The 14,187-nt window shown below is 42.0% G+C and overlaps 1 protein-coding gene across 1 annotated transcript in view; it reads left to right on the plus strand.

Annotated features, from left to right (window-relative positions):
• Positions 1 to 610: 610 nt before the first annotated feature.
• Positions 611 to 14,187, plus strand: part of SLC1A7 (solute carrier family 1 member 7) — a 69,839-nt gene continuing 56,262 nt past the window's right edge. The window contains 3 exon segments of the mRNA XM_051999672.1: positions 611 to 691; positions 693 to 983; positions 5,666 to 5,745. Of these exon segments, the coding sequence (XP_051855632.1) occupies positions 611 to 691; positions 693 to 983; positions 5,666 to 5,745 (452 nt within the window).

Genomic DNA, 14,187 nt, shown 5'->3' on the forward strand with positions numbered 1-14,187 from the left:
ATTAGCGGCCTGTTGTCCGTGGCCATGGCTGGCAGCCCGACTCCTGACTTCAGCGGGAGCTTAGAGCATCCCAAATTGGGAACCTTCCCCGGGGGGCCACCTCGGTAGGATCCCCCAAGGCTCAGACCCTGCTGGCCCTGCCTTCAAAGCAGGATCTCCTCCGTCCCCGAATCAGGCATTGGAGGGGGGCCACATTGACTGTTATTACTATTACCCTACTTATTAATTCTATCACTCTGTGATCACAACTAATGACCGTAGATTCAATGGGAAGGATGCTTAGTAGCTAACCATTCGGCTTCCCTCCCTCTTTGGCAAAGCTGAGAACTGAGGCCCCCTGAAAGGGAGCGATTTGACCCAAAATGGAACGGAACCCGGTCGGTTGCCTCTGGGAATCCCCGGGCCTTTCGAAGTCGGTCCCACCCTCCAAGCCCCTTTGCCCTCTTTTAGAGAGGGGACTCTCTGCTTTTGCATCCGGGATTCCTAGAACCGAGAGCCCAGAAAGGAAACTGCGGGTCATCGGTTGCATCTCTCCCAGCCAATGCCTCTGGCACCCTTCTGGGCTTTACTCTAATTTCCCAGGGCTCCCTAAGCTGCTCCCAGGCTCTTAATGATGTACTTGATAATAGGATTGTGGGCATTCATTTGGAGCAGTAATAAAGCTGGAGGGAGCCCTTGTGGGGCCGGGCTGGGGGGGATGGGTGACCTCACAGGCTAAGCAGCCCGGGAGCTTGGAGCTGTTCCTCCCAGACCCCGGTCGGCCCGGGAAGTCCGGAGCGGGAGGACGGCTCCATGGGAGGCTGAGCCCACGCCAGGACCCTGCCTCCGGGGCAGAGGGCACCATGGCCCTGGCTTGGGATGCTCTGCTGGCTCGGGTGAAGGACGTGTGCCGGAGGAATGGCTTGCTTATCCTGTCCGTTCTGTCTGTCATCATAGGCTGCCTCCTGGGCTTCTTCCTGAGGACCCGGCACCTCTCGCCCCAGGTCAGTCCCTCCACTCTATGCACAGGCTGAACCTCCCAGACCCCGGCCCCGGAGCCCACGTGTTCCCCTGCCTCCCCTCCTAGAATCCCCAGCTTTCTTCCAGACACGGCTCACGGGCCACCTTGAACTCAAGACCTTTCTTCCCCTCACTCTCTGTGTGTGGCCACAGTCTCCACATCCTCAGATCATCGTCTATGTTCACCCCGGGATGCTTCTTGTGACCCTCCTTCCCCGTCCCCCGAAATCTCGGCACAGGGCCTGGCACACAGTAGGTGCTCAAAGATACTTACTGAATTGAAGCTAATTGAATAATGAAAGTAATAATAATAATAATACTTCCATAATAATACCCATTTTTTCCATTGAATCTGAGTGATAACCTGGTGCGGACATTAGAATCAGTATTGATATCCCCATTTGGCAGATGAAGAAACTGAGGAAATGTCACATTGTTCATCCCCATGAGAGATGGGATCAGAACTCAGCTCTCTCCTGACTCTAAGGTCAGGGTGATATATGGATGTAGTCATTCCTTCCACAGGTACAGATCTTAACCCATCCAGGTCTTCCCATTCTGGGTTGTTTGGTTCCATTGTTCCCATAAACCTGAGGCCTAAAAGGCCTCCCTAAGAATCCTTGGATATCTGGTAGATACCAGTCTGTGGCACCCCTATTTCTTTCTCTCTCTGTCTCTCTCTCTCTGTCCCTCTGTCTCTTTTTGTCTCTCTCTCTCTCTCTCTCTCTCTCTCTCTCTCTCTCTCTCTCTCTCTCTCTCTGTCTTTGTCTCTCTTTCTCTCACTCTGTCTCTGTCTCTCTTTCTCTCTCTCTCTATGTCTGTCTTTGTCTCTCTTTCTCTCACTCTGTCTCTGTTTCTGTTTCTCTCTCTTCCACTTCCTTTTCCAATTATAATTACTCCTTTCTCTTTGGTTCAAAGCTCTATCCAAAGATTATAATGCCCATTTTGCAGAGGAAAAAAACTGAGGTTCAGAGAAACTAACTGACTTTCCCAGGGTAAATCTAAGGAGCATCAAAGGCTAGATGCCAACTCGGGTCACAGAAAACTTTGCCATATCCTGGACCTTCCTGTTCAGCACAAAAGGCCAGTCCTTAGGGGGCTGGGAGAGCCTGCCCATGCAACAATAGCAACCCGGGGCAGGGGTGGTTCAGGGAGCCTCTGTCTCTCCATATACCTTTTCCCCCAACTCACTGAGGCAAAAATAGTCTCTACTGTTAGACACCCATTCCTTCAACCTGGAGGGCATTAAGCGAAGTCTGGTGTCCCGGAACGGGAGATGGGCAGACCTCCTCGGCATTACTGTGCCCAGTTCTGGGCATCATAGTTTAAGAAAGTGGGTGAGCTGGGAAGGGGCTCTGAGCTCTGAGGATCAGGGCTCGGAGCTGACAGAAATGAGAACATCAGACCTGGGAAGGCACATCTTGACTTTTTGAGGCCGTCCAGTCAATCAGGCTGGAGGTATTAAGCGCCTACTATGTGCCGGGCAGTATGCTAGATTCTGAGGGAACAAATATAAAGACAACTTAATGAGGGAGATGTGTGAACATAGAGAGAAATATACAAAGCATATTGAAGGTGATCTTGGGGGTGGGGCTGCAAGACCCCCCCCTTTTCTTTCACAGGAAAACCTCCTGCAAAAAGTGATACAAACCAATCAATTAAGAAGCATTTATTAAGCACTGACTATGTGCCAGGCACCATAGACACAAATACAGAGAATGAACTCTGCTTGCAAAAAGCTGCATTTCTTCCCCAACACCAGCGTCCCTCTGGACACAGCTTGAACCATAAGGAAGTCCGTCCTGATCTCGAGCATAATTTTGTCTCTTCAGCCGTTCCCCCAGTCTCCCTCTGGGGCCAAGCAGAACAAGGCTAATTTGCTAGAGACCAGTCCTTCCCATTCTGGAAGATGGTCCCATAAGGGCCCTGAGCCCTTCTCTTCTCCACCTTAAATATTCTCAGTTCCTTCCATCTGTCCTCACATGGCCTGCACTGCCGTCTCCCAGAGGTTGCTGTTCAGTCGTTTCAGTCACGTCCAGCTCTCTGTGACCCCATCTGGAGTTTGTTGGCAAAGATGCCGGAGTGGCTGGCCATTTCCTTTCCCAGCTCATTTTACAGATGAGCAAACTGAGGAAAATCAAGGATTAAGTGACTAGCCCAGTGTCTCCCAGCTAGTAAGTATCTGAGGCTGGATTTGAACTCAGATTTTTGCCGATTCCAAGTCTAGCACCCTATTCACTGCACCACCTAGCTACTGGCTGAGGTCTTCATTAACTTTGGAGCTTAGAGCAAGTCACTTCCCTCGTAGAAGCAGCAGTTGCTTCCTATAGAGAATGGGCTTTGTGGTTTCTGAGGTCCCTTCCAGCCCCCGCTCAAGGCCCTCTCCCCATTAATTAACACAGGACTAGACATGTATTGGCTGCTAAGGAACAAACTGTGTGTTCCAGGCCCAGTTCGGGGGGCCCTCCTCGTCTGAGCTTCCCTCTCCATCTGTTTGGATGGGCCCACAGTTCCCGAGCCAGAGAGATAGCAGGAAGGATGTGGACTGTAGAACAAGCACTTGGCAGGAGCCAGGGAGCTCATGTCTCCCTTTGAAATAGAATCCCCCAGTGGCCGTCTGATACCTCAGCCAGGAACTAGAGCCCTGGACCTCCTCCCTCCTTAAACAATACTCTCGTAGGGACGGGGCAGACTGCAAGGATGGATACAGCGCATCCCTCCAGCTCTGACCCTTCCGGGCCCCGGGCTCAGGCTCGGGGCCACAGTCTGGAAAATGACTCCCAAGACCAGATGAATTCTGCTCCTCGGATTTGAATTCAACTCTCCACATTGGCTTCTGCCCCTGATGCTAGCTGTATGAGCTCTTCTCTAAGCCCCAAGTTAAGAATAAGAATCAGTATATCATCAGGAATAAGAATCAGTATATCAGGGATAAGAATCAATGTGTCAGGAATAAGAATCAATGTGTCAGGAATAAGAATCAATGTGTCAGGAATAAGAATCAATATGTCAGGAATAAGAATCAGTATATCAGGAATGAGAATCAATGTGTCAGGAATAAGAATCAGTATAAAATCAGGAATAAGAATCAGTATATCAGGGATAAGAATCAATGTGTCAGGAATAAGAATCAATGTGTCAGGAATAAAAATCAGTATGTCAGGAATGAGAATCAATGTGTCAGGAATAAGAATCAATATGTCAGGAATGAGAATCAATGTGTCAGGAATAAGAATCAGTATAAAATCAGGAATAAGAATCAGTATATCACGAATAAGAATCAATCAGTATATCAGGAACCTCACTGGGTTATTGTCAGATAAAATGAGATTTCATAGCAAAGAAATAAATGGGTTTTTTTTTTGATTAATTGATTGAATCCCTTTGTATACCTTGAAACCCTCTATTGATATCAGTGAACATTGTAGTTATTATTACTATCATTATTGTTACAATTTTGGGAGAGACTAGACCTGGGATTTCTCTGTCATAAAGAATTCCTGCCGAGGAAACTCCCTCCACCAATGCAGATTGGCACCTGCTCTTCAATTTATCATTTTACAAAGTTTTCTGGGACACAGTTTTATATAACCAGTACGTAGCAAAGACAGGATCTGAATCCAGCTCTTCCTAAACTCTGAGGCCAGGTCTCCAACCACTGGGTTCTACTCCCTTTCTAAATGTCTTTCTTACTATATATTCTAAGTCTTCTAGCTCTGAGATTCTATAAAAATCATGACTTCCCCTTTCTGAGCCTCAGTTTCCCCATATGTAAGATGAGAATAATCTTACTTGACTGCTAAAAAGCTAAATGTAAAAAAGATGTTATAACATGCCTTGTACAACAGTGTGTTTTTATTTTAACTTGCTTTTTTCTCACCACGTGATAGAAAAAGCAGGAGGCTAGGAATTAGAAAATCTGGGTTCTGGTCTCAGTTCTGCCACCAAGTCATTTTGTGCCTCTGAATAAGACAATCTCTCTGTCTGGGACTCAGTTTCTCTATCTGTAAAATAGGGTTGGATGGTACTGGGATTCAGGAGATCAGAAATTAATCTTAGCTCCAGGATTACTCAGCTAGGCAGTCTTAGGCAAAACTTTGTCTCTGTTTCCCTGCCTGTAGAATGGAGTTAATCAGATGACTGAGAAGGTCATCAAGGTACAGACCTGGGAACAGAGATGAATCAAATAACCAAAAGCAATTTTAAAAGACTATGTTTTCAGGACAGCCAGATGGCATCGTGGGTAGAGCCCTGGGCCTGGAGTCAGGAGGATCTGAGTTCAAATTTGGCTTCAGACACTTTCCTTACTAGCTGAGTGACCCTGAACAAGTCACTTAACCCCAACTGCCTTTCAGAAAAACACTATCTTTTCCAATCTCCCTTTTTTAATGTGAGGAAAGCAAAACTCAGGAATGATTTGCCCAATGTCACACAGCAAATCAGGGCAAAACAGGGATGAGAGCCCAGAAACCCTCACCTCTAGACTCAGGGTTTTTTTTTGTTGTTGTTGTTGTTTGTTTGTTTGTTTGTTTGTTTTGTTTTTACTGCCCTTGAGGCCTCCAGAGAATGGCCTCTTCCCCATGGAAAGATTGTGATACTTATAACAGCATTACACACAAGTGAATGAGGGCCTGCTAGAAACTCATGTTTCTTCTTGTGCTTCTAGGAAGTTAGTTACTTCCAGTTCCCTGGAGAGCTGCTGATGAGGATGCTGAAGATGCTGATCCTGCCCCTTGTTGTGTCAAGGTGAGTCACTACTAAGATGTTTACTGATGTTTAGTATAAACTAAGTGAAGATAGATAGATAGATAGATAGATAGATAGATAGAGTGTGTGTGTGTGTGTGTGTGTGTGTGTGTGTGTGTATGTGGTGGTAGTGGTGATGGTGGTTGCCTGGGTCTCGTTGATCTCTCTTATTCCTTAAATCAAATTATATAATGGATCATCTGCTTTATTACGTTTTTAAAATCCATTGTTATTTCTTTTACTAAATCAAAGGATGTTTTTGTTTGCAATTTTTTCTAATTTCCTCTTTGATTTTCAAAATTTCTGTGTTGGTGTTTAAATGGCTTTTAAAGAAAAGTTGTTGGTTTTTCCGGTTTTTAAACTTGATTATCCAATTTGTTGATCTGTTGTTCTCTTTTGCTGATGAAAGCATTTAAAGATATATATTAGACATATATTAGGAAGCTTCATCTAAAACTTTTTGCTGTATTGTCTCATTGTTGTCATTTTTAATGAAATTGTCTATTGTTTTATGATTTTTCAGGTTAAGTTATTTAGTCTCTAATTACTTTTTATTTCTTTTTTCATTGAAGAATTTTTTTCTTCTCAATACAATTTTATTGTATTGTGTCAACAAAAGATGAGTTTAAGATTTCTGCTTTTTGACATATGCTTTTTGATATTTTAACAGCCTAATTCATGGGCATTGTTAATACAAGAACCATAAATAGCTGAGAAATAATATATACAGTCCTTTCAATTTTCAATAAATATTTTTAAAATCTATTTTTGTCCATAATTTCCTTTTTTTATTTTTTGCTAGATTTGTCTAAGTCTGAAAGAGGTATACTGAAATCCTCTATTATTATAGTTTTATTGTACATTTCTCCATGCAACTCATTTAGTTTTTCCTTTAAATATTTACATTTTTGACATTTGGTATGTATATTATATTTTATTCAATATCTATTACCTTTTAACACAATGTAGTTTTCGGGTTCATTTCTTTTATTGAAGACTATTTTTGCTGTTACCTTATTTGAGATCATGTTTACAATACTTGACTTTTTTAGTTCAGAGAAACCATAAAAGATTTTGCTCTATCCCCTAATTTAAATTCTATAAATTCTTATATTTCAAATGTATTTCTTGTAAATGATGTATTGTTGGATTCTGTTCTGAGGTCTAACCTGCTATTCTCTTCCATTCTCTGAATGAATGCATACCACTGACATTCACAGTCATGATTGTTAATTATATATTTCCCTCCAACTCATCCTCTTGTACTTTTTCCTCTCTTTGTTCCCTCCCTCCTCTTTCTAAAGCAGATGGTAGAAAGAGAGGAATGTATTCAAGCATTTTTTTAATGTTTTATGCTCGATGTGATTTGCTTCTAATCTCTGACTCTTTTTCTCTTTCTTTGCTCTGATTTTAATTAAAGGTTTCCCTTTAAAAAATTCTTCTTCACAATCCACCCTTCAAGGTTAGAGTTTGTTTTGCTGTGACCAATCCTTCCTGAATTTGTCCCTATCCATTCTTTCTCCTCCTCTCTCCCCTCTTCCCATACCCTCCTGATTCCTTATTGAGTTAAGTATATTTCTACACCCAACTCTGTGAAGATTCTACCTTCTTTTGCCCAGTTCAGATGTCAGTCACATTTAAATTTTACCTGTTACCCCCACTCCTGCTTCCTCATTTATATCATCTTCTACTTATTCACTCTGATTATATGAGATAATAAATTCTCCCAACATTTCCCTCCCTAATGTATTTCTTGTCCCCTCCCTTTTCTTTTTAAATAATTAAAATGATAAAAAAAAATTTCTCTTTTCCCTGGAAGGTCTGGATTTGGATTGTGACACTTCTGAGAGTTTTCATTTTGGAATTTCTTTCAACCAGTAGATTCTGTTTTCACTTTCCCCTTTTGTTTTTAAGAGATCTGGTAAAGTTGTTATTATTATTATTGCTTGAAATATCATGTACAAGCTCTTTTACCCTCCTGCTCATGATTTTTGGATAGGAAGGAAGTAATAAACATTTGTTAAGTGCTTACTATGTTCAGATACTTTCTAAGAACTTTTCAAATATCTCATTCAACTTTCACAACAATTCTACAAGACAGAAATTTTTTATTATCCCCACTTTACAATTGAGGAAAACAAGGTAAACTGAGATTAAAGACCTTGTCCAGAGTCAAATAGCTAATATATTATCTGGGGCTGGATTTGAATTCAAATCTTCCTGACTCCAGGCCTAGTGTTCTGTCCATTTTACCATCTACAGAATCAGTCCTTTGACTATTAAATTATCTCTCCTTGGTCACTCTTCCAGGTCTTTGGGGGCGAGGAGCAGTTGCCTTTTTTTTTTTTTCTTTGAGATGCTTTACACTTTCTTCTAGTTTTTTAACACTTTTCATTTTGTTTTAATATATCTTCTTGTCTCGTGGAGGGTGAGTTGGAGAAAAAGACACAAATAATACTCATTTCTGTTTAGTCCATTCTCATTTTCAAGGAATCTGTTGTTTGGATAAGGATTTTTACCCTTTATGCCAAACTGTCAGTTCTTCTGAGTCTTTCCTCCAAAGATATCATGGTTTTTTTTTTCCTAATTTTTCCCTCTAGTTGTCTCATATCATTTAGAAAATCATTTTAAAAGCTTACCTTTATTTCAGAAATTCTAATTGATCATGTATCAAAGCTATGTAGTTTTAAGACTTTTATTATAGATGTTTTGGAATCATTCCTTCTTATGGGTGTGTGTCTTTGGATATTTCTGAGCATAATAGTTCTTGATAATAGTTGTCTTTTTGTTTGTTTGTTTGCTCATTGTTTCAGCCTTATTTCCCCATATAGAATTTTGTCTTAGAGCCAGATTCTACACACTTCCAGTGGGAACACCTGGGCCTTGTTCAGTCCTAATTTGGATTTTTTGCTGCTGCTTTTGTTGGGGAATGAATTCCGTGTTCTTCAAGAATCTTAGAAGCAGCGGGGACTGCAGAACTTTGACTTTTCAGTGGACGCTGATCCGGGGCAAAATCCGGTTGCTGGCCTCTTGGTCTGAGCTTTGCAAACTCTTGACTCTGGTTGTAGTCTGAGCATCATGAAAGTTGTTTTATTTGATTGGGGTTCCAATCGCCTACTACAGGCCCTAGCCTTTCTCGGTCACTGGAAGGCTTTGTAGGTCCAGGGTGACAGAACTGCAGGTTCCCCTTAATCTGAGCTCCCTTCCTTAGCTGCAGAACTTGGGCTGGGCTGAGGGCTGACTATAAGATGCTGTTCAGAGGTCATAGTCACCCAGCTGCTGTGGATTCTCTTCTCACTGTTAGCCTACCTCAGGTCCACAATTATTCCTTTCCCTAGACAGCCTCTCTTCAGTCCTCATTGGCTCTTCATCCCAGACAAGGATACAAACCATAGAGCTGGCACTTGACTCCTCTTCCTAGACCTTTCACGTTATCAGAGCCATCTCTACTGGATCTAGGGCATTTTTTGGCCCATGTTGTCTTAAATTGTAAGCTCTCTGATGGCAAGATCTGTCATTTGCCTCTTTTTTGCGTCCCTAGGACTTAGCTTAGTGTCTGGCATATAGTTAACATTTAATAAATGTCGATTGATTGATTGATGGATCATACACAGCCAGCGGACCCAGTTCATTGACAGTGTAAAAGATACTGGACGGGGAACCCTTCTAATAAAACCCTTCTATGGTGTCCACAGATCTCTATCTGCCTATGTTGACCAGGTCTAGAAAGAGAACTCATTGTGATTTTTCTTTTCGTTTCCCAGTCACAACTCTGATGCTTTTCCTACGTCTTTGTTGACGGAGGGGGGAGTTGGGTTGTATAGCTTCCTCCTCTTCCTCTATCATCTTTGCTGGCCCTTTTCCCTACCTTGGTTTTCTCCTGATGGAAAAACTCATTTACAGCATGTGCTTAAGGTTTTAGAGGCTGTAAAGTCTGGAACCTGTGATATGTGGAACTCTTTTCATTGGTCTAGAAGGGAGGAGAGCACAAGAATTAAATATGTATGTGTGTATATGTTCATATAAGCATATACACATATATCAGCATTTGGGTAAAAAAAAATTTTAATATTATTCCCAGGGGGAAAAATTCACTAGAGTCAAGAGGACTATGTCTCCAATTCCAGCTCTGGCTTTTACTAAGCCTGTGACCTTGAATCACCCTATGACTCTCTGAGCCTTATCATATGAGTTTCTCCATCTGCAAAAAGGAATAATAATATTTACATTCCCTGCTTCACGGAGTTCCTATAAAAACAGTGGTTTGTAAACGGTAGAATGCAGTAAAAATGATTTCTCTAGGGAGGTAGCCTCCCAGCACAAAGTTTCCTTCTTTCCCTGCTTTTGGCTTCCAACCTCTCTCAACCATCTCTACCTGAACCTCTTCGATACTTTTCCTGAGGAATGGTCTTGGCTAAAGATGGATTTCCCCAGATTTAAGAGGAGGCCATGGGATCCAGTGGAAAGGACTCGACTTTCAGAGAAACCGAATCTGAGATTTGGCTCTACCACTTGTCCCTGGATAAGTCACTTTCCATTTATGAGCCTGTTTCCCCATCTGTAAAATGAGAATAATGATTTCACTGTCTATATTGTCAAGTTGAACCAGAGAAATGAGGAATTTTAATAGCAGATACTTAATAAATGAAAGAGTTATAATAATGAGTACATTTTAAGCTTAGGGGATTCAGTATAATAGTCCCAAAAATCCACTTGGTTCCTTCCTCTCTATCTTTGTGGAATTCATTTTAGATGAAAAGTTCTAAGTTCGGTCACAGTTGCTTTAATCCCCTAATTCGGCAAATTCCTAACATTTAGATAGAGATCGAGCTCCCTACCTAACTCCACAATTCTGGCTAACTCACAGGGGAATATTGACCCCAAGCATGTGAAGACTTCCTCCCGTGGAATGGGTGGGTGAGAACAGTTTGATCCACTGGCCATGCAGATGGCTAAAGCGAGCATCGTGGAGTGGTTCAAAGTTTGTCCAAGTCATCTGTGGCATTCTAGGCCATCTCTAGTCATCCTGACTTTTGTCTCACCACTGGAAGTCCATGGAAGGCAGAATGAGGCTGATGCGTCACTTAAATCCAATTCACAGGAAAGCCAAGATGTCACCAGTGATATCCCTGGTCCTTTTTGAAACAGAAGGTGAACGACAACAATTCCATCGTTTTCTCGTTAACCCTTGGCTTCTTTGTGAATGAGGCAAAATTCACTTTCCTAGAACTATTTGGGGAATAAAACCACAAATTATGTTCTAATGTCTGTGAATAGATAGACACCTGGAGGGAAAAGCAGGGGCAGACTGGTCTTTTCTTGGGATTGCTTTCAGCTAAGGTCTGCTTCAAGATGCTTGTAGAACTGATGACTCCCCTTAATGTCTTCCTATTTACCATAGCTCAAGGCTCCCCTTGTCCCTTGGAGCTGTGTTGGACCTCACCTTTGCTCCAAGTTTATTCTAATTTCTTTGTTTCCAGAGTCTTCCCTCAGATCCACTCAGCTTCTTCCAGCAGAGTGATCCTGAGAAAGTCACTTAATCCTGTTTGCCTCAATTTCCTCATCTATAAAATGAGTTGGAAAAGGAAATGGCCAACCACTGCAGTGTGTGGCCAAGAAAACCCCAAATGGATTCATGAAGAGTTAATCATGACTGAAAAACGTGACTGAACAACAACTGCATATAAATTCCTTAGGGCATAACTACAGTCCTCACACTATGACTTTGATTGATTTGAGAAGATATACAGGTCCTTTTCACATTTGGTTCTGACTGATTGAATGGAGAGGTGTTCCTCCCTAACAAAAACCAATTTTAAGGGAGTGGAATAATCAATGGAGCCCCATTCTTAAACTGATCTGTCCTATGAGATTAGGAGATAGTTCCATTTTACCGCTAGAGGAAACAGAGGCCCTTGGAGGCAAAATGATTTGCCTAGGGTCACGCAGTGAGTAAGTAGCTAAGATAGGATTTGAACTCAGGTATTTGCTAAGTCTGAGTCCAGGACATCTTGGATCTGTTCTTAATGTGTTTGACGTATATTTACAAATATACATTAAGTATGTGGGTGCATAAACATATGTGTGCCTCCTCTATGGGGTAAGCTTCCCGAGGGGAAGGATTGTTTTGTTTCTGTCTTTTGTCAGCTGATTACCTCATGACCCTCCTACAAAAGTTTCCTGTCAGTTGTCAAAGTTTGTTGACTTTACCTCCACAATGTATCTTGTTTTTGTCCCATCTTTTATTCCCTCTGCTAGCAAATACATTTTAGTTCTTATCTCAGTCTTCTCTGCTCCAGCTAAAGTGACCAGTTTACAATCACCTGTCTACATCCCACATTCTCCCACCTCCTTGCCTTTGCTCAGACTGTTCCCTATATAGAATGTCATGCTAACTCGAAACTATCAACTTCCTTCCCATCCATCCTTTGAGGCCCAGTTCAAATAACCTCCTCCCCCCAAATTCCCATCATTTTGTTTGCCTCTCACTGAGTCACTGTTATATTATTATAAATACTTTGATATGGGCTGTGCTGTAGCTTTCTTTTTTTCCCCCTGAGGCAGTTGGGGTCAAGTGACTTGCCCAGGGTCACACAGCTAGGGAATGTTAAGTGTCTGAGACCAGATTTGAACTCAGGTCCTCCTGATTTCAGGGCTGATGCTCTATCCACTGCACTACCTATCTGCCCCTGTAGCTTTCTATTATTTTGTGATCTCCCTGAGTGAAGGGATTATATATTATTTCACATTAGTGTCTCTCTTAGCCCTGCTTACATGGTTCTGTACATGGTAGGAGCTTAATAAGAGCTTAACAACAAAGAGTGTTCATCATTTTCCACTTGGCTGATCTCCTAGATTTCATGATTTCCCAAAACTCATCATTTTTAAAGATGAATTCAACTCACTTCTTAAGGTCATTTCCTGCCTCAGCTGTAGGACTCACCACACCCTGGTGATGACTATTCTCTCTCCCCACCCCATCAGATTGTCTTCCCCCATTAAAGCGTGAGCTCTTCTAGGGCAGAAATTGTCAGACCTTTCTTTGAGTCCCCAGCAGTTAGCACAATGCCTGGCTCAGAAGTGGCACACAACATATATTTATCGACTGACTCTGAATGCAGAGATCATTGAAAGAAGCAAAATTATCACAAAGCACATGCACGTTCCCTTTATAAAAGAGGCTTGGCAGCCTTGAGGAAGCTTTCTTTCTCTAAACCTTTGACTCCATGACCTCATGAATTAGTGAAAAGGGCATTCCAGGCACTGGGGACAAGCTGACCTAAAACACTTGACTGATGGATAGAGGGAATGTTCTGCTTATAATCTGCCCAGATTTTGCAAAGCTTTAGACAAAGTCATTTGTGCTGTGCTTATGTTCAAGATGGTGAAAAGGGATAAGATGACAGTCCAAGTAGGTACACTAAGAATTGAAAGGGCTAGACTCCAGGAAAAGTCATTAATGGTTTGATGTCAGCTAAAAGGCACATTCAGGAGACCAATGATTGCCTCTAGGGCACTGGGACAGAAGACCAGGAGAAAAAGCTGGGCAGTGACGAGCTTGTAAAAGAATTTTCAGGATAAATTGGAGCAGAGAAAGACCTGGATGTGCAGCTGGAAAGATGTATTAGGATACCATTGCAATCACTCAGTCAAGTCATGATGAAGACCTGAACTGGCGTGTTGGCATTGGGAATAGAATCTATTCCAGGAGCAGCTAGGTGGGGCAATGGATAGAGAACTAGCCCTGAAGTCAGGAGGATCTGAGTTCAAATCTAGTCTCAGACACTTAACACTTCCTGGCTGTGTGACTGTGGACAACTCATTTAATCCTAATTGCCTCAGGAAAAAAAAAATATATTCCACATGACAGTCTGTTAAATGGTTGAAAACAGCTACTATTTGTGCCCAGAATCTTCTCTTCTCTAGACTACCATAGTTTCAATTCAATTTTATGCAAATATGACAAATGTGGCGCAGTGAGTCAAGTGCTAGACACGGAGTCAGGAAGATCTGAATTCAAGTCATGCTTCATGTACGTCTTGGTTATGTGACCCTGGGAAAATTACTTAATTCTGTTTGCCTCAGTTTCCTTATTTGTAAAATGGGGATAATAAAAGTACTTATTTCCCAGAGTAGTGAGAATTAAATGGTATAATTTATGCAAAATTCTTTGAAAACTCTGAAACACTTTATAAATTCTAGCTATTATTATTTTTATTACTTATGCCCTTATTCAAGCAAAAAGTACAAAACTACTCAGGATGAAGCATAGGTCTCTGGGACATTCCATTGTAGATCCCTTGATTAGCTGTTGTTTAGTCACTTTTCAGTTGTGTCCAACTCTCTGTGTCATCATTTGGGGTTTTCTTGGCAAAGATCCTGGAGTGGTTTGTCATTTCCTTCTCCAGCTTGTTTTGCAGATGAAGAAACTGAGACAGACAG

This window comes from Antechinus flavipes, chromosome 4 (assembly GCF_016432865.1).
Source record: "Antechinus flavipes isolate AdamAnt ecotype Samford, QLD, Australia chromosome 4, AdamAnt_v2, whole genome shotgun sequence".
NCBI lineage: Eukaryota > Metazoa > Chordata > Mammalia > Dasyuromorphia > Dasyuridae > Antechinus > Antechinus flavipes.